The 21,346-nt window shown below is 41.2% G+C and overlaps 1 protein-coding gene across 4 annotated transcripts in view; it reads right to left on the bottom strand.

The window, feature by feature from the left end:
• The window catches only part of LOC125454947 (CAP-Gly domain-containing linker protein 4-like), a 265,594-nt gene that overhangs the window by 99,846 nt on the left and 144,402 nt on the right, over positions 1 to 21,346 (bottom strand). For 3 of the 4 annotated variants that reach the window (XM_048536323.2, XM_059648632.1, XM_059648634.1), the window contains one exon: positions 796 to 876. The exons of the other annotated variant lie outside the window; for it this stretch is intronic. In XM_048536323.2, coding sequence (XP_048392280.1) covers positions 796 to 876 — 81 coding nt within the window. The remainder of the gene's footprint in view (positions 1 to 795; positions 877 to 21,346) is intronic. 4 annotated transcript variants of the gene reach the window in all.

Raw genomic sequence — 21,346 nt, 5'->3', positions numbered from 1 at the left:
AGGTTGACAATTACCTGTTGCTGCTTTTTATGAAAAAATCCTTTCTCTTTTTTAAATTGTGTTTCCTGCTATATGTCTTGATGCCTTAGCAGACTGACAAAACTGTCCAACAACCTAATTCTCTCCATGTTGTTCTGTGGCATCTCCTGTACTGTAGAAAGTAAATTGGAAGTAAAATTGTTGAAGAGAAGAAGAGAAAGGTAATGAATGGAATGGAGAGAGACAGGGACAGACAAAGGGGAGGAGAAAGATTAAAGCAAGAGAGACATTCAAATGGATTTGGAGAGAAGAAACAAAATGTACTGTGAAATGTACGTAAAGAGGGGCAAGAGAGATAGAAGTAAGGGATGAAAAACTCAATTCAGAAAACAGATATTTAAGTGGAGGACAGAAAGATAGAGACTGATGGATATAATTGAAAGAAATTCACAAATAAAGTGACAAGCTAGTATGCAGAATATCTTAAATGAAAACTTAATGTTGTTACGCAACAGTAAAATAAACAAAACCTTGCTTATAGCATATTTTGTCCTATTAACACTAATTAAGCCCAACAATGATACTGATAGGCCATTGGGGCATACAAGTAATCTAGGAAGCGAGCAGTTAAAAATGTTAAGCAAGACTGTAAAAATTATGCTGTTGTTAACATATTCTTGGTAAAAAGGCAAGAATTTCAGAGATAGCACCACACATGCTAAGATTAATTTTTAAGTTTGTTTTCAAAACAGCCAGCAGGTTATTTTTATAGTAGGAATCAAATTTAATTCCAATTGCACGTAACACTGTGTATACCTTCTGTTCCAGCCTGAGGTTTGGTAATGTCCTGAGCTGGTATGGGATCTTTTTGAACATACTTTTTGGAAGAAAGTAGACCTTTTGATGAAAAAAATTATTTGATAGTCAAATAGAAAGGCAAATATATGCACGTTTAAATGGATTAAAATGACAAATATTTAAACCCGAGTTTCATTATACATATCTATAACATGAGGCTATCAGTGCTTCAACATACTACTACGAAGTCACAATAAGGTAAGCATTCTAAAGCTGTACTCTATTTTCATTACAAGAGAATGGAGTAAGGAATTGGGCACAAATAGATTTGTTATACTTTAATTTCCCAGCAATGAAGACTAGAAAATCAAGAATGCTGCAAACTGAATACATGCCTCTAGAGTCAAGTCTGCAATCATTGTTAACATCAACTAAAAGGAAATCAGCCTTGAAAAATTTACTCTGATAATATAACAAACAAAAATCATGGAACCTCAAAATGTAGTTGAAATATAAACAATTTCTGGAAAAGTAGTTTAATCAATATTGTAAATACAAAAAAAGGTTAACATTTTGAATGTGACCTTTCTGATCAACAACTGACTGACATGTTATGCTCCTCTGGAATTTTAGAGAAAATATTCAACAGTATCTGATTTTGGGTGCACGTATGACAATGAATATTTACTCTGCACCTTTATTCCTTTGAGACAGGCAATATGCTAGCTTTGTGTTTGGCTGCTCATCAACATGATTATAGAGTCAGTCAAGCATAAAACAAGCTGCTGACCGAAATGCAAATTATACAGCTAGCCTAGACCTGCTTGCTAAAGGCACCCTGCTCACTTTAAAGGAGAAGCGCACTCAGATTACAATAGAAGTTTCAAAAGGTGCAGAAAAGGCTTGATTGGAAAGATTAACAAATGACCAAAGAGAGGCATTAGTGATGAAGGTTGATAGGAAGAGAAATATCATGTTTTCACAAGAATCCAGGAAACTCTTAAAGCACACCATTAGAAAGAAATGAACCCTAGTGGTGAAACAGATAAATCCTGGAGGCTGACCCTGATGACATAACTCCACTGCTCGAAGGCCTCAAAGGTTCGATGGCCTCAAAAAGATAGTCAAGGTCGATGAATGCATCTCCTACCCACTGCATCACCAACCTCTTAGGCTACTCAATGCATCACAACCTCATCAGCAACTCAGCAAAGTTCTTGAGGAATGTGGATTCAGGCTTAACATTCAGAGACTTCACACCACTGATCATGCTGCCTGCCTCTCACTCACTTCTCGTTCAGAGACTCTACACATCTGTAGCTGTTTAGCAATGGTAGACATATGACCCAAACACACTGCCACATCGGCAATCTTTCCCCTTACATTTTTCGACTAAGTGTCAGTTTTGTTGAGTTCTACAGAGCATTTCTATCTATGAGGCACAGCAAATTCTCTCATTGTATCTTAACAAACTCACTTCATTAAGTACGTTTAGCTTTAGATGGATGTGTAACCAAGTCAAAATTGATATGAGAAAAATATTTTTTCACTTAGTGAGTAACAGGGCATGAATGCATTGCTTGGAAATGAGGTAGAGGCAAGTTCAATTGAAGCAGTCAAGAGGACTTGGATGATTATTTGGATAGAAATGATATTCAGGTATATGGGCAACAGGTGAGAGAGTGACACTAGGTAATAGTGCTAGTCAGGCTTGAAGGATTGAATGATCTCTTTCTGTAGCATAATAATTCTGGGACTCTTCAATTCTGCAACCTACTCCATCCCTGCAACATCCCTCTCACTGGATTCTAGCTCCACCCTACCACTCACTGTTTCTGTGAAAATTCAACATTCACTGGATATCCACTGGAAGACTGGCATTGCTCACCCCTGCAGCATCTTTAAAATGCTACTGTGACACCAGAAGAGCACTGCCATTCTGAAGCTGTCCAGCTTATCAAAGGACAACATTCCAAAGATGTCCAAGAATGTGAAAATAGCACCACAATTCTCTGACAGACAGGTGGAGGTCCTCATGGATGGGGGAGTCCAGATAGCTGGCAGAAGAGGCCATACCACCAGAACGCAACAGCCTGGTCTGAGGTTGTGATCCAAGTTTGTGCTGTCTCCACAATCCGGAGGAACTTCTGGTAGTGCTAAAAGAACGTCAATGACCTCCTTGACTCTGCCAGGCTAACTGCCACACTCCTTTCTGCTGCCTCACACTCGCTCTGCTAGCACACCCAACTTACCAAAGCTCATGCCCTTTCATTCTCACTAATAGCTACAACATTTCCCTCCTTAACCCTTTGTCTTTCCTCCACCCCCTCAACCTCCCACAGCACTAACACTGCATGGCATCTGTGTTGCCTACTTACCTGTTAGGACACCTCACTGCTGTCTGAATGTCAGCACCAGAAGTACAAGATGTGCCACCCACTTTCATCTCACTCAATCCCTTCCATTTTCTCATTCCAAGAGAAAACAGCCTATAATAGGGCAGAATGAGCCAGGAAGAGTAGACATCATGCTCGTCACTCACCACAAGGAAAGAATCCTGTCCCTCACAGCACAAAATTTAGTTCACAAGGGTGGTGAGACATTCATGTCCTGCCAACCAAGTAGTATTTTTCTTCATTTCATTGCAGCTCACATTAAACTCACTGTAAATGTCACTCATTGCACGCCACTTCACACCACTGGTATGACCCTCTCTCTTCTGTCTTCAGATGACGGAATGGCCATGACCCCTGTACAAAAAGGGACTGCGCTGTCAGAAGGCATTTCCCTGACTTCTGAGGATGGGAGTTCAGATGCTCCAAGAGGAGCATTAACAACAGTCCCTCCTGTACCCCTGCCTGCTCATATACTGACAGTTCAGTCAGCATGTCAGACTTAGAAATTTCTATAAAAAAGTTTAATGTTAGCTTAAATGTTCGTGATTTTTGCTTGTTTGATTCTCCATGCAACCTTTAACGTAACTGTCAGCATCATACTTAATTTCATGTCCATATAGGATATATCATGACACAGTGTCTATGTTGAGATCATATGGAAGCAAGACGCATACGGCTTACCTAGGGCAAAGGATTCTGTTGGTACCAATGCCCCTCTTGGTCAGACATCTCTATACTTTCAATGGCCTTTATATATAAAAGCGCTATTGCTGAATGAGATAGTCAGCAATGTCTGCGGCAAAGCAAAGAACAGTATGCAAGGAGTTAATGTATTAGGATTGTCATGGACTAGTAACCCTGCAGGTCAAGTGCATTGGTCTGTGCGTAATGTTCTTGCCCTCTAAGGTGTCTTACATTGATGGTACTTGCAGCGCCCTCCCTCACAGGTCAAGACACATACTCCACCCACTCTGGATGTGGTTGCAGCCATCTTCTTTCACACTGAATAATTTCAATTTCCATCATGATGAAAGGCAACAGCATGGATTGTTGTTTCCAGCTTCTGCCTTATTCACACACTCTTCAAATAATCTTAAAGTATCTTTGCATCCTCCTCATGACTTTCCCTACCATCTAGTTTTGTGACATCTAAGAATTTGGAAAAGCAGACTCATGGTTGCAGAGTCAAGTTTTGACCAGTGCTGTACCTCACAGTATCAGCCGTGTCTGCCTGCCTTGACGAAGTCCAGTGAGGAGTCATAGTGGCAAGGGCATCAGTGGAGGTGAGATAGCGCTGAAGAGAGGCAACTTTCATTTCAGTGCCAAAGGGGGTTCCTGCCCGACACCAGGCCCATGGCATAGCATTTAACAAGAAGGACTGCAAAGTTGAACACTTTTTTCTTTATTTCTTTATTTTTCTGACTTTATATTCTATGTCTTAAGATGGTGCCGGAGAGTGGCGACACTATACAACACCTTTCGCTGTGTTTTGTAACAAAATACATGTGACAATAAACAAATCAAATCAAATCATTGTGACTAGCTAGGGCCTAAGCACTGATCATTGCAGTACTCCACTAATCACAACCTGCCAACATTAAAATTACCCATTTAATACTAGTCTCTTGTTTCCTGTTCATTAATAGTCATACAACTGACTCCATTTTCAGCTGGGACGAATTAAGAGAGGGCAGCAAATGGCCGGTCATGCAAAAAATGATCATTACAGGTTTCTTGACAATTTAATCTGATCACTCAAATGCTTTCAATGCATCACTCACACATGTGTGATACATGTTTTTAGTAATAGCACATAAAACGGGCCATGTTATAAGTGGTCAGAAGCTTTATAGTTGACATTTTGAGAATCTTGGGCTTTCATATTGGTGATTGCAATACACTACTAAATCTTGCAATATCTGTTTTTATTCAGATTTTCAAAGTTGGTAGATCAGAGGAAGCATGTTTCACCAACTTCATATCCATGGAAAGGAGAATCAAACATGGTGTAATGTGGACAATGAATGTGCCTCCCTTCTATAACACAGAGATAAATTTAAAATGCCTTCAAAGTTTCATGATACACCAAACAGGCTGCTGAGCATTTTAAATAGCAAGGTAGATTTATGTAACAGGTTGAATTCAATGTCAGAATAGACATACTCAACTTGTTGAGGAGAACAACTGGTTGAGGCCAAAATTTATGATGTTAACAACTTTGGCTTGTCATCACAAGTCTATTTCACCTAACCCAGTAAATGTGCATTTTTAAAACAAACACTTCAACAAAAGTATTTCCATGTAAATATATATCATATTTACAACAGTAAAAAAATTCAAAGCACCTTAGAAGGAAAATAGAAATGAATGATTCCCAATTTAATCCAGAAAAGTTGAAAGATTTGCAGAGTGCTTGGTATAGATGAGGAGAAAAGAATAAAGACGCAGGTCCTTAGGGGGGGCAGAGTTCCAGAAAGTGGAACAAAGTTTATATCACCAAAATGAGCCAAATTAGGGGACACCCAGAAACTGATTAACCAAAGATGAGGAGGGAAACAAGGTAAGAGGATCTCATAAGTGTACAATGTAACCTAACCTTGGCAGGATTGCAAATAAGAATGAAAATACCAACTGAAGGCCAGAGAACTAATGGCAGACAGCAAAGGCATGGGTGCCTTCATTCAAAATTGAATATGAATAGCTCAAATTTTAATGAGTTGGTGTTGAAGAACAAAGGAGGCTGGAAGGCCAGAAAGGAGGATAATACAAGATTCAAAGATAAGAGATAATGAGAACTGCAGATGCTGGAGAATCTAAGATAATAAAGTGTGAAGCTGGATGAACACAGCAGGCCAAGCAGCATCTCAGGAGCACAAAAGCTGACGTTTCGGGCCTAGACCCTTCATCGGAGAGGGGGATGGGGTGAGGGTTCTGGAATAAATAGGGAGAGAGGGGGAGGCGGACCGAAGATGGAGAGAAAAGAAGATAGGTGGAGAGGAGAGTATAGGTGGGGAGGTAGGGAGGGGATAGGTCAGTCCAGGGAAGACGGACAGGTCAAGGAGGTGGGATGAGGTTAGTAGGTAGGAAATGAAGGTGCGGCTTGGGGTGGAAGGAAGGGATGGGTGAGAGGAAGAACAGGTAAGGGAGGCAGAGGCAGGCTTGGCTGGTTTTGGGATGGAGTGGGGGGAGGGGATGAGCTGGGCTGGTTTTGTGATGCAGTGGGGGGAGGGGACGAACTGGGCTGGTTTTGGGATGCGGTGGGGGAAGGGGAGATTTTGAAGCTGGTGAAGTCCACATTGATACCATTGGGCTGCAGGGTTCCCAAGCAGAATATGAGTTGCTGTTCCTGCAACCTTCGGGTGGCATCATTGTGGCACTGCAGGAGGCCCATGATGGACATGTCATCTAAAGAATGGGAGGGGGAGTTGAAATGGTTCGCGACTGGGAGGTGCAGCTGTTTATTGCGAACGGAGCAGAGATGTTCTGCAAAGCGGTCCCCAAGCCTCCGCTTGGTTTCCCCAATGTAGAGGAAGCCACACTGGGTACAATGGATACAGTATGCCACATTGGCAGATGTGCAGGCGAACCTCTGCTTAATATGGAAAGTCATCTTGGGGTCTGGGATAGGGGTGAGGGAGGAGGTGTGGGGGCAAGTGTAGCACTTCCTGCGGTTGCAGGGGAAGGTGTTGGGTGTGGTGGGGTTGGAGGGCAGTGTGGAGCGAACAAGGGAGTCACAGAGAAAGTGGTCTCTCCGGAAAGCAGACAAGGGTGGGGATGTAAAAATGTCTTGGGTGGTGGGGTCGGATTGTAAATGGCGGAAGTGTCGGAGGATGATGCGTTGTATCACGAGGTTGGTGGGGTGGTGTGTGAGAACGAGGGGGATCCTCTTTGGGCGGTTGTGGCGAGGGCGGGGTGTGAGAGATGTGTTGCGGGAAATGCGGGAGATGCGGTCAAGGGCGTTCTCGACCACTGTGGGGGGAAAGTTGCGGGTCCTTGAAGAATGCGGGCATCTGGGATGTGCGGGAGTGGAATGTCTTGTCGTGGGAGCAGATGCGGCAGAGGCGGAGGAATTGGGAATAGGGGATGGAATTTTTGCAGGAGGGTGGGTGGGAGGAGGTGTTTTCTAGGTAGCTGTGGGAGTCGGTGGGCTTGAAATGGACATCAGTTACAAGCTGGTTGCCTGAGATGGAGACTGAGAGGTCCAGGAAGGTGAGGGATGTGTTGGAGATGGCCCAGGTGAACTTGAGGTTGGGGTGGAAGGTGTTGGTGAAGTGGATGAACTGTTCGAGCTCATCAATGTAATGGAGGAAGAGGTGGGGTTTGGGGCCTGTGTAGGTGCGGAAGAGGGACTGTTCCACGTACCTACAAAGAGACAGGCACAGCTGGGGCCCATGCGGGTGCCCATGGCCACCCAATTCAAGTCTGGGTGTGACAGAAGTATCCAGATTTCAGCAGTAGTTCAGGTGAGATCATGGTAATTGGGGATGCTGGATAAATGACAGTAAACAGATGTTTATCTATTGGATGGAAGGGCTGGAGCTCAACTCTTAAGTCAAACAAGTTGTTAAGATATTTCATGCACTGGTTCTCCTTGAGCATGTGGTCAGAGAGAAAAACTGAATCAACGGCATGGGAACAGACAGCACGCTGAAAAATTCAGTTTTCTTGATGTTCAATTCAAGAAATCTAATGGTCAACTGTAGATTATGTCATTCAAACAGCAGAGGAGCACAGGGTCCTGGGGTCAATGAAAGTCATGGGGAGAATCCAGCAGATATGGAACTGAGAATTTTCTATGTATGATGCCAACATTTTGTATTCTATTCACCCCCAAATAATAACAGTACATGAGCTTTATCCACAAACAATGGAACAGGGCTATGAAAAATGTTTGCTCTGACCAAATCTACCTATAATGACCTTTTACCACAGTTAGGTATGAGGATACATTGATCTCCTTGTAGCTGGTATAGCAAAATGTTCCAATTTATATTATCATTTTATCAATATAATTCTTTTTAAGTGACAACAGAGCCACTAGACTACCATTAATATCAGTAAAACACTTAAATATGTCTGTCATATGAATGCGAATAGTCTGTTAAAAGCTATCCTAGATAACTATAGGCTACTCACTACTTAAATTATCTCCAGTTTCACCTAGATACATTCAAAATCTTAGACTATTAGAGAGTTTTAGTTTAGACAAGTACTGCTAGTGCAACTACTCTGTCACTAAAGGTCATGAGAAAGGTCATGAAAATAACTAACTCAATGGGAACAGAGCAAAATTTTCAGAACCACAAGTGAAGAAGTGTCCTAGTCTTCAAATTTCTACTGCCTCGTTTCCAAACTTCTTAAAGACTTGCTCACAGAGAATATAATACTTCCCTAATTTCCAACAATAATTATCCTTCTCCCTCATAAAAAAGTCAGCTATTATTTCTCCTTCTCTCTTCTTGCATTCTGTTTTCCCTGCTCAGCAGCACATGCTCAGCTCTCCAGTTCAGCATCAATGTTATATTAACTCACAATTCTCAACCAAAACTGCAAGGCTTGCAAAGAACATCTGTTAGGAAAAGCAGCTCAAAAAACAGTTCTTCCCAGGTTTGTATCTCATCAATTCAGTAAGTTTATTTTGGAGTGTAATAAGTTTATTACATGTAATTCAACCATCAAGAGACAGGGAAACTAACTAAGATGATAAATCAAAGTAAAGTGAATTTTGTCTCCCCTGTATGATAGTAACTTCCCATACCCAACAACCTGTTTTTCTCTCGTTCTCCCTCAGCCAGATGTTTACCTTGTACCCCTTAAACTTTGTTTAATCTAGCTATATCTCCTCTCAATATATTCTCTCAAACGTCCTTTGTCACAGTGCTGCTGAAATATATCTTCTAGTTTCTTTTGAGATGGTACATGAGTGCATAAATGTTTTGTTTTCCCCCTCCTTTCCTTCTTCAATTCTTATCTTTCTAATTTCTTTTCACTTCCTGGCTCATTTTGTACTTCTTGCACAGAGAGAATAATAAACATGAAATATTCCATAAACTATCATTTTATTAATATATTACAAAAATACTTTTACTCAAATTCCAAAGTGAATGATTTGAGTTGTTTTTATTAAATTGCTAAAGCATTAAACATGTTGAAACTATTTTTAATACAGTGTTCTTGACTTGATGTAATCCTTTCTTTAACTAACTACCTACAGCTGCTGCAAAAGGCCAAGTGAGAAATGAGTCATTTTGTTTGGAAGTTCATTATCAAACTATCAGTCTCAGTCAAAATGTCAGCAATAATTATACATCTTACACAGTAAGCCTGAAAGCTAGGATTTGTGACACTGTCAGTCACCAGTCAGATGTAATGAACAGAATGTTAATGAGGTGCTGGTAAATAATACTTTGAGTCAAAAGAGTTGAATTTCTCTGTAACAATGGCAGAAAATCCACAGGAACACTAAAAAGCATTATCCAGGTCTGCCACCAAAGTTACAATGGATGATCACAAAACATCCTTTTTGTCAGTAGAGACTCAATGAGTCAAAGGGCCTCTTCTGTACTGTACGATTCTGTCATTCTACAGATGTTCAACACCGAAAATCTCTGCAGTTACCTCGGCACTGAAATAGAGATGACTGGAGAAACATGGAAAACAAGCAAGCAAGAAAGATGTCAGACTATTTATCATACTTATTAAGTTAAGGACAGAGAAAAGTGGTGGGACAACTTCCCCTTTCCTTCACTTCTTGGATGAATGCAACAAAATGTAGTTTGAGAAACCTAACAGTTCTGAGTGCCATGATATGAAGGAACAGACACAAACAGGCTGTCTTTAAAGTTTAAATCAAAAGATGGAATAAACTTTTATTTTCACAACAGCTGAAATATAATGTCCACTCCCCAAACAAGCACACAGATTAAAAGGTGATTTGTAGAGATGTAACGTGCACTTAAATTATAACAAAGTAACTAGTAACTAGTCAAATTTTCCAATGTGGACACAATACAGCCAATCCTTCAACCAGGACCTTCATTGAGCAGAGAACATGCCTGCTCATGATATGGTTCTGGTGCTTAGATAAATCTGGCAGCAATTCTGGAGAAAGTGTAATGCACACACAGTTAGTCTGTAGATAAAGCTAAGCTCAACACAAAGAACTGCAGCCACTGGAAATCTGAAACAAATAAGAACAAAAACATTCAGTGCTGGAGAAACACAGCAGGATAGCAGTTTCTGCTGAGGGAAAAACGAGATAACATTTGGAGTCCAGTGACCCTTGAACAGAAATAGCAACAGCCTGGCATCTCTGTTGTGGGGGAAAACTCTAAAATCCAAGGTAAGGCAGCACAAGGCAATGATGCTGTGGACATCCAGGTAGTCTCAGAATGAGTGCGTGTTATAACAGTGAGTGAAGAGCCTGGAAATGCAGCCTGGTTCAGCCCATGAGCTGGATACATGTCCCTGAGTGAACAGTTTCCCTGAAGCAGCATTATAATAATAGTTGCTGATGCAGCTGGATATGTAATGTTGAAGTGCAGAAGCAACTGTAAGTGTGTCAGAGATGTGCCACGAGGCTTTATAAAGGATGTCACTTATCAGCTGACAGTGCCCGTAGACATGATGTAAAGGTAGCCAGTGCCATGGAGAGTGTCCTGAAGTATTGGTGCTCAGTTTCCAACATGAAGATCCTTTGGAGCAAGGGTTAGCTGAAGTTGCCAGGCACCCACTCTGACTACCATATCGGGTTTTGTCAACGTCAAGCTTGCTTGGTGCATTTGGTGAGAAAGGAAGCTGAATGTTAATAAGGTGAGTCAACAGCCATCAACAAGGTTTTAACAAGCAATAATTCTCCTTGATTGGCAACTTACTGACAAGCAAGAAACTAACTACGCCATTTGTCGCAAACATGTAAGATGCAGTGGGATCCTCCTAACATGGAGATTTGTCTCACTGGACTTTTTGTCCAATTCTGCCTCAAGTCACATCATAATCTATGTCACTCCGACTCCTAAACAATTATGCCCACTGACTCCAGTACCTCTCAACTGCATTGTGGGAAATTGATTCCAATGTGTTATTCCAATGAGTCAGCGATAAGAATATTAAGCCACTAAGCAGAATACTAAATTTATTATGAAAACAATTAACCTTGGTTTCATTCAAAAATATCACTTTACTTTATTTGGTACTGTTCTTTGTAGAATAGTAATATTAAACTTAGAAGTAGGGCATTGTATGATACACATGCCAAATATGAAGGATTCTAGAAATTTATGTCAAGTTTTACTGATCATTAAGGCTTTGAGGCTATCTATTAGAAACTGCTAGAATACTCCACATCTGTTCCTATGAGATATGAAGCCTTGGAATATAACAATGTTGAGATACAGTAGTACATACAAAAGGCATTACTTGCATACATTTATAAGGTTACCAGAGGAGCAGGTGTTGATGGTAATGTCACTGGGCTAGTAATCTAGAACCCCAGGCTCATGGTCCAGGGACATGGGTTTAACTCCCTTCCCTCCAGAATTTGAATTACAGTAGTAACATCAGCTGGAATCATAACAAGAAGAGTTCATCATCTATTTACAGGTTAATCCCTTTTGGCTGTTTCTATGATACTACAACAATTGGGTACTTTCTATATAAGTACTATGAATCGTAGAATCCCTACAGTGTTGAAACAGGTTCTTCAGCCCAACAAGAGCACACTGGCCCTTAGAGCATCCCACCCAGGCCCATTCCCCCCATAACCCACCTAAGCTATACATCCCTGAACACTATGGGCAATTTAGCATGACCAATCCACCTAATGTGCACATCTTTGGACTGTGGGAGGAAATGGAAGTACCCAGAGGAAACCCACACAGACACAGGAAGAATGTGCAAACTCCACACAGTTGCCTGAGGCTGGAATCAAACCTGGGTCCCTGGCACTGGGAGGCAGCAGTGCTAACCACTGAACCACCATGCCACCCCAAGAAGCATGGGCTGAATCTGGGAGTTGAACACGGGACCTCTTGTATGTCATCGCTATATAGTATCCTAAGTGAGAATCAATCCCCTAGACCAACGAGCCACACGCATGAGTTGCTGAATTCACAATGAGTTGTATGCCATCTGCTGAACTAATTTGTACTCACTTCAAGACAAACCAGTTCCAATTCATTATTCCCAACAAAATGATACATAACTTGGAGAATGAGCAGGCCATGTCGAGCAGAAAAGAATGCTGGAACAGGGAGGAGGACAAGAAGAAGTACGATTACCATCAGAAGGCCACATGCATTTAAACTGTTCAGGGTCAAATACAGAATGCTGAGTGAGGAACAATGTGTCCAACAATTGTGTTCCAGCCACCCATTGTTAGCTCACAGAATGGCAAGGATTGTACAGCCAGTGGCCATGAAGGTGACTATGGCAATGAGCATTGGCTTCTTCCAGATTGAGCTGGGGACATGGAAATATCCCACAGTTTTCCATATACTCTTTCATGAGGGAGGTCACTGAATCTTTCTATCCATTTACAGCTAACTACATTTTTTATGCTCTTTTCCAGTCAGATGCAGGTGAAGTGAGCGCAAGGCTTTCCTTGCATTGCAGGTTTTCTCCGCATGTATGATGTCATTGACTGCATGCACATCACTTTTCAGATTCTGTATTCAACTCCGTACCATACGCTTTCAACCAAAAGAAACTCCACTCCCTCAACGTCTAGTTAAGAATCATGTAGGTCAATGCCAGTATCTCAGCAGCTGCCCACAGCAGTCTACTATGCCTGACCCATTTGATAAATTTTGGCAAATCTAAAGGTAGCGACTTGGGAAGTTGGTTATCTATTGACCACATAGCTGATGATTTTGTTACGTCGCTCATATAGGCATTTGCATCATGTATACATGAAAACCATACCGACATGCAAAACTTGATACAATGTTAGCGTTCAGAAACAACACTTTTATTGCTTGAACCAATTAAGATGAGTTGTACAGGGCTGAGGGAGAAAATGTTCAGGTTCATGCTGGTCTGCTGCATGATACGCAACCTCGCCATCATTCCTTTCTGCCATGGCTTTCTATTACTCTTTTAAGTGTGATATCAATAATCATCATTCCAATTCCCCACTGTCTGACAGTTCCACTCTTTCTGAACCTTTGTCAATGGCCGTTACATCCTTTCTTTAGCCACAGTGCAAACACAGCGTACCAAAAAATAAAAATTACAAATAAAATTTATGGATTTTAAGCTTGGAAAGCTGTTCCTTCAACTACCATTGAGTTCTGTTATAACTAGACATACATTCACAATTCCACCTGCGTGGAAACTCTGAATGTCTTAGGAACAGGATTCAGCATTGGATGAATAAAAAAAATATAAAATAGCATACAAAAATCTATTACAGTTGTCAATATTTGCATGTTCCCTTGCTACCTCTCTTCTACGTCCCGGGACGTAGAATACTCTCGTACCCTAACTATGTTAAATAAAGGTACAGTGGAGGATGAAAGCAAACACTTGATAGTCTGTAGAATTCTTCAGACAGCAGTGGAAGCAAGGTCATTAAATCTTGTTGATTCGGGTTAGACAGTCTTGACTGACAAAGAAGTCAACAATTGAAGTCAGGAAAGTGCTATTGAGGCCACAATCAGGTCATCTATGATCTTATCGAATGGTTGAGTGAGCTTGAGATGTTGAATGGCCTACCCTTGTTCCTAATCTGATTGTTTTTCTGTATGTAGTCTTGGTTCTAGAGGTCCTGAGGAGCACTTCATTATCTCAGCTTGAGTGGAAACAGTCCAAGCTGTCTGGCTGACTAGCAATAACAGAGACTCTAACTGCTAGGAAGGGATGATAAATGCTGTCTTCTGCGAGGACAGCAGAATCAAACTCTACACAGCAATTATCACTCCTCAATTGTTACGTCAATTCCAGTAATCTACTTGAGGACAGTGTTCAACTGCCATGACATTTTGCAAACCCGTTGCACTGTAAACTAAAGTCATGATGACAGCAGCCTGAGTTTATATTGCATTAAGTTGACTTGCATGACATAAATTGAGCTTTCACTGCAGCACTCAGATTTCTGATAAAAGCTGCTCATCTTAAAGTAGAGATAGTAGGAACTGCAGATGCTGGAGAATCTAAGATAACAAGTTGTGGAGCTAGATGAACACAGCAGGCCAAGCAGCATCAGAGGAGCAGGAAGGCTGACATTTCGGGCCTAAACCCTTCTTCCTGCTCCTCTGATGCTGCTTGGCCTGCTGTGTTCATCCAGCTCCACACCTCGTTATCTCATGTTACAGTAGATTCTGGCTCATGGCCCATCGGATTCTGCATTATGTTGCATCCACATGAGCGTTTATGGAGTTCGTCACCACTCCTACCTTGGAAACAACTCAAACCTGTGATGTGCTGTTGCTAGCTCCTCCATGACCTTTGACATAGATCAGAGGCTTTCTGGCAGGGTACCCTATGTGCTAAGTATATGTAGGCGCAGAGAGCACATGGCTTTCTTTTATTTTCAATTTATATAATATTCACAGAAACAATAGTTTATGTAAAGTTATATGGCAGAAGCAAGTGAATTATGCAAATAATATTCTGGTACTCAAGTAGATTAACCAGGAGGAAATTTTCTTTGGACAGCTATGAGAAAACTAAGAAGCAATCTTTTACTCAAAGTAATATCTCCTTTCATACTGCCTCAAAATACATGTAAAGTTTTAATATCTGAATTTGTTTAAGAACTTTTCAACTTCCACACCTATGTATTTAATTGTCTTACTTTATATCAGCCACAAATTATTTATTACAGCCATCATATTTTCTTTCCTCTAACATTTTATAGTTTCATTACAGGTTACTTTGTTACTAATCAAAAATACTGTGTACGCTTGTTAAAGTAATTGTTTTATTATTATCAATTATCTATTATTATCACATTGTTGGAGGAAGGGCAATGCCATAAGCAAGCGATTGTGTATAAGTTCATCGTTTATTTTCTAAACAACAAACTTTAACTGGCATTAAAGACATTCATAAATTGTGAAGGAATATGTGTTTTAAAATTAATTTGTGTTTTTTTAGGCCAACCCTAATACAGAAATTAAACTTAAAAGGGAACCAAACAGGTAAACACAGGCAGTAAATTGAACAGAACAGGCAAACACAGAAAGTACAGAAAGTATACTGATGTTTCTAAGGCAACAAAACAAACTGAAGTTTGTAAAATCAAAAATTCTGAGGAAAACTGACGCTGGTGGAACAGTATAAGCAGATACAAATCTGCCCAAGTTGAGCAGTAGCAATTGATATGTCCACCGATACAGTTCAAGCACGATGAAGACTAAAGAGGCAGAGCACAGATCCAGAAGCAGTGAGCAGTTTGCTGCAATTGTTTCTGCCACATGAAGACAGTGTTGGTGGATCTATGCCATCCAGACAATTTGAGCATATTCTGACACATGTTCCATTTGTAGTGGAGACTGGTCTGTTGAACACAAGTAAGATTTTGCTCTGCTGTCAGCTAGAGATCAGATTAGCTCCAAAAGATAGAAGTGGCAATTATTCATAAAGAAGACAAAGTTTGTAGGACATGTAAATAAGCGTAATCATCAAAATCTAAGGGGACTGCTAAATCAATTTGTATGGTACGTCTTTATTAGATCTGCCATTTAATCTGCATTTTATAATTATTAATCAGTTACTATTTTCCTTTTAATTCATCAGTTTACTTCATTGACTCTTGTACAGTAGGATTTCCTCTATTCATAACCATGGAGTCACTTGGCTATTTTTTAGTATTTATCCTTTAAAATAACAAAGTGGCTTGTCTCTCCCAGAATCAGAACAAAATTTATAGAAAAAACAAAGAATTTATGTCAAAAAACATGCTTTTGGAGAAACAATAACAAATGATGAATAGTAGCATTATTATCCCCATCATTGTATTGATACAAACATTTCCAATTAAAGTAAACATAGATCAGCTCACGATAAAATCAGTAAAATCTTGAATAGTAAAAATGCATTATTCATGTTCAACCACAGAGCTTCAACTGGAGTCTTTTTTTCTGGATTTACTGCAAATTACATTAATATAACTTTTTTATTGCTAATCTATTTTGTGGTTGAGAACAATAAAGATGAAGGCCATCGTCCAGAAATTCAGATGTGCAATGCCAGCATTAGGCCTCTGACAGGCTTCCAATATAGAAGAAGTACACCTTTAATGGAGGTCAGAAGTACACGGTCTGCTATATTGTTATTGGCATAAAATTGGTACCTAGTTTCCATGGTTTAAATAGATATAAGGACCTCTGTGCATTCTATTGAGCACAATTGCCTCAGGACTATCTTTCAGTGGTGCCCTTAAACAGACACCCTCTCTAAAGATAACAAAGTGTAGAACTGGATGAACACAGCAGGCCAAGCAGCATCAGAGGAGCAGAAAAGCTGGCGTTTTGGGCCTAGACCCTTCTTCATTTATCCAGCTCTGCACTATGTTATCTCAGATTCTCCAGCATCTGCAGATCCTATACCGTCTCTGAAGCGTAGCTCATCCAAAACTTTGATTCTGACATCTTTACTCAGATTAAGTCTGGTTCAAACATTGCCATTGTATTTTCTGGCTTAAATTAAATCCAAGGCCTGCGATTTCTGTAATCTCCTGCAGCCCACAGTCCATCAATTGGTACAAGAATGTGGCTAGTTTGAAATATATTTAGATTAAAAGTGCAACATAAATGTTTTATGTATTGTTTCCGGGCCCCTGATTTGTATATAAAAATGGTCTATTGGCTGTTGCAGGAATGTGCAATGCATGCCAAATACTTTGGCCTTTACAAAATACCATTGCTGCCTCATAACGAATATTCACTTCCTGATTGGCAACTAGCCAGACTCGCCTAGACCCTTAGAAGGTCATATATTTCCCCTTTAAATGCACAACCGAAATTCTAAACTTCAATATATTATTTTGATATTCTTTTCACTATTTGTGTAAAAGCTGCCATTCCAACCTCTGACACCTTGTTGGTATGACTTTTTATTTCTCTTCATTAGCTGGTACACCTGAATCTTTCAGGGCACCGAGTGGATTAATACTCAAGAAGTAGACTACTACTAGGATAATGGAAATAGTTGATCTCAGTAACTCATCCATTAAACATAAACATCCACTCATTTCACCACTGTCTTACCGAGGTTGCAGTGTTTACTTTTAAAGAATGTCACCTCAGCAATTCATCAAAATAACTATGACAACTGTTATGATTGAAGCTGCAGGATGTACTCTTGCTCTAGTCCGAATATCATCGAGATCACAAAATACTTTCGCTCTTACCAATATAGCAAAGAAAATATCTCATCCATATCAGGCTTAAAATAAAAAAAACTATTGTCCAGATTTACACAATCATTGGTTCTTATGAAGACAACACTTATTCAATGTATACACAATAACTAGCTAATGCAGAATCAGTAATATGGAACTATGAATATTAATTATCAAATAATGCAAAGCGCGCACACACACACAAACACACACACACACACACATTTTCCTGTCTCTAGAATTTTGGCCATTATGGTCATTCTTGAAGGTGTACAGGGTCATTCAAAGACTGTAATTCTGACTTTCTGGCATGCGTAGTCAAATCACTAATCCCACACTGCTGGCTGTGGACCCTTGAGACATAGCATGCTCAGGCAATACAATATTGAGAAGGTCCCGCAGACGTTTCCTTTTCCAGAAAAGCAAATAAATTACACCTAAACTTAATACAAGAGTTGTTTTTGGAAATAAGAGTGATGAGCTGTGCAATGCTTTGTCAAAGGTTTCTTATTACCCAACTAATTCCAGATATAGAAGCACCCAGTCACAGTTTAAACAGCCTCAACATCTGTCTATAGCAGGATAACCAGTTGTCATGTGAATTCTAGGAAACCTTGAAAAGATAGTCTCCTAAATTCACAGTGAACTTTGAATGACCTCTTTTAAAGAAACCATTTCATGTATTTCCACAAAACTTCAAACAAGTAACTTTTTCCACAATCCTTCAAAGTCTAAATTCTCCAAGAAATGTTAAATATGAAGCTACATCCCAAACAAGCAACCTCCATACTGCTGTGATAACACAGTATGGAGCTGGAGGAACACAGGAGGCCAGGTAGCATCAGAGGAACAGGAAAGCTAACATTTTGGGATAACAAAGTGTGCAGCTGGATGAACACAGCAAGCTAAGCAGCATCTTAGGAGCACAAAAGCTGACGTTTCAGGTCTAGACCTATCATCAGAAAAGTGGGATGGGGAGAGGGTTCCGAAATAAATAGGGAGAGAGGGGGAGGCGGATCGAAGATAGATAGAGGAGAAGATAGGTGGAGAGGAGAGTATAGGTGGGGAGGTAGGGAGGGGATAGGTCAGTCTGGGGACGACGGACAGGTCAAGGAGGTGGGATGAGGTTAGTAAGCAGGAAATGGAGGTGCGGCTTGAGGTGGGAGGAGGTGATAGGTGAGAGGAAGAACAGATTAGGGAGGCGGGGATGATCTGGGCTGGTTTTGGGATGCAGTGAGGGGAGGGGAGATTTTGAAGCTTGTGAAATCCACATTGATACCATTGGAATGCAGGATTCCCAAGCGGAATATGAGTTGCTGTTCCTGCAACCTTCAGGTGGCATCATTGTGGCACTGCAGGAGGCCCAGGGTGGACATATCGTCTAAGGAATGCGAGGGGGCGTTGAAATGGTTCGGGACTGGGAAGTGCGGTTGTTTATTGTGAACTGAGCATAGGTGTTCCGCAAAGTGGTCCTCAAGTTTCCACTTGGATTCCATTTTGGGTCGGGTCCCTTCTTCAGAAATTCAGACCCTTCTTCTGAAGAAGGGTCCTGACTCGAAATGTCAGCTTTCCTGCTCCTCTGATGCTGCCTGACCTACCGTGTTCCTCCAGCACCACAGTGTGTTATCTCAGACTCCAGCATTGGCAGTTCTTACCAGCTCTGCCCTGCTGAGGTGTTTTATTCATTTATGAGATATGGACATTGCTGGCTGGCCAGTATTTATTATCCATTCCTAGTTGCCCTTGAGAAAGTGGTGGTGAGCTGCCACCTTGAATTGCTGCAGTCCCCCTGCTGTAGGTTGACCCACAATGCCTAAAAGAAGGAAATTCCTGGATTTTGACCCAGCGACACTGAAGGAATGGTGACATATTTCTAGGTCAGGATGGTGAAGGGTTTGGAGGGGGACTTGAAGGTGGTGGTGTTTCCATGTATTTGCTGCGCTCGACTTTCTGGAAGTTGCTGTGGGTTTGGAAGGTGTTATCTCAGGAGTTTTGGTGAACTTCTGCGGTGCAGGCAATAATCCACCTTGCTGCTATTGAGCATTAGTGGTGGAGGGAGTGGGTGCTTATGGAAGAGGTGCCAATCATGTAGGCTGCTTTGTCCTGGATATGTCAAACTTCTTGAGTGTTGCTGGGGCTGCACTCATCCAGGCAAGTGCTGAATATTCCACTGTCCTCCAGAGTTGTGTCTTTGGGTAGTCAGGAGGTGAATTACTCACTGCAGTATTTTCCCAGTTCTGACCTGCTGTTATAGCCACTGTGTTTACATGGTGAGTTCAGTTCAGTTCAGTTACTGGTCAACGGTAACCCCCAAAATGTTGATAAAGGAGGATTCAATGATGATAACAGCATTGAATGTCAAGGGTTAGTGGTTAGATTGTTTCTTATTAATGACGGCCATAACCTGGTATTTGTGTTGTGCAAATGTTACTGCCATTTGTCAGCCCAAGCCTGGATATTGTCCAGATCTTGTTGCATTTGAGCATGGACTACTTCAGTATCTGAGGAGTTGCAAATGGTGCTGAACATTGTGCAATCATCAGTGAACATCCACACTTCTGACCTTATGATAAAGGGAAGGTCATTAATGAAGCCGCTGAAAATGGTTGGGCCTAGGACATTACACCTAGGAACTCCTGCAAAAATGTCCTGGAGCTGAGATGATTGACCTCCAACTACCACAGCCATCTTCCTACTTTCTACGTATGACTTCAAACAGTGGGCAGTTTGCCTCCGGACCCACTGATTCCAGTTTTGCTAGGGCTCTTTGATATCATACTCGGTCGAATGCAGCCTTGATGTCAAAGTCTGTCACTCTCAACTCACCTCTAGAATTCAATTATTTTGTCCATGTTTGAACAAACGCTATAATGATTATCAGGAGCTGTGTGGCCCCAGCAGAACCCAAACTGGGCGTCACTGAGCAGGCCATTGCTCAGCTGGTGCGGCTTGACAACGTTGTTGATAATACCTTTCTTCGCTTTACTGATGAGAGACTGATTTAGCAGTAATTGGCTGGATTTGTCCCGATTTTTGTACACAGGATATATCTGGGGAATTTTCCGCATTGTCAGGTAGATGGTAGCATTGCAACTATACTGGAAATGCCTGGCTAGGAGTGGCAAGTTCTGGAGCACAAGTTTTCAGTACTATTACTAGAATGTTGTCAGAGCCCACCGCCTTTGCAGTATCCAGTGTCTCCAACCGTTTCTTGATATCATGTGGAGTGAATCGAATTAGCTGAAGACTGGTATCTGTAATGTTGGGGACCACTGGAGGAGGCCGAGATGGACCATCCACTTGGCACTTCTGGCTGAAGATTGCTGCAAATGTTTCAGCCTTATCTTTTGCACTGAAGTGCTGAGCTCTTCCATCACAGAGGATGGGGATATTTGTGGAGCCTCCTCCTCCAATAAGTTGTTTAATTGTACACCACAATTCATGACTGGACGTAGCAGGACTACAAAATTTAGATCTGATCTGATGCTCGTGAGATCAGTTAGCTCTGTATATCTTTTGCTGCTTATGTTAATTGGCATGCAAGTAGTCTTTTTTGATAGCTTCACCAGGCTGACACCTCATTTATAGGTATGGCTGGTGTTGCTCCTGGCATGCCCTCCTGCAATCTCCGTTGAACCAAGGTTGATCCCCTGGCTTGATGGAAATGGTGTAGTGGGGATATGCCAGGCCATGAGGTTGCAGATTGTGCTGGAGTACAATTCTGCTGCTGTGCTGCACCAGGCATAAGTAAAAAGAGGTGTCAGTCTTGTGAAGCTACCAAAAAAGTCGACTTGCATGCCACACATCACAATGGAGGTTTTTTTCAATG

This window comes from Stegostoma tigrinum, chromosome 9, assembly GCF_030684315.1.
Source record: "Stegostoma tigrinum isolate sSteTig4 chromosome 9, sSteTig4.hap1, whole genome shotgun sequence".
NCBI classification, from domain to species: Eukaryota; Metazoa; Chordata; class Chondrichthyes; order Orectolobiformes; family Stegostomatidae; genus Stegostoma; species Stegostoma tigrinum.
This window is presented reverse-complemented; position numbering and strand designations above follow the sequence as displayed.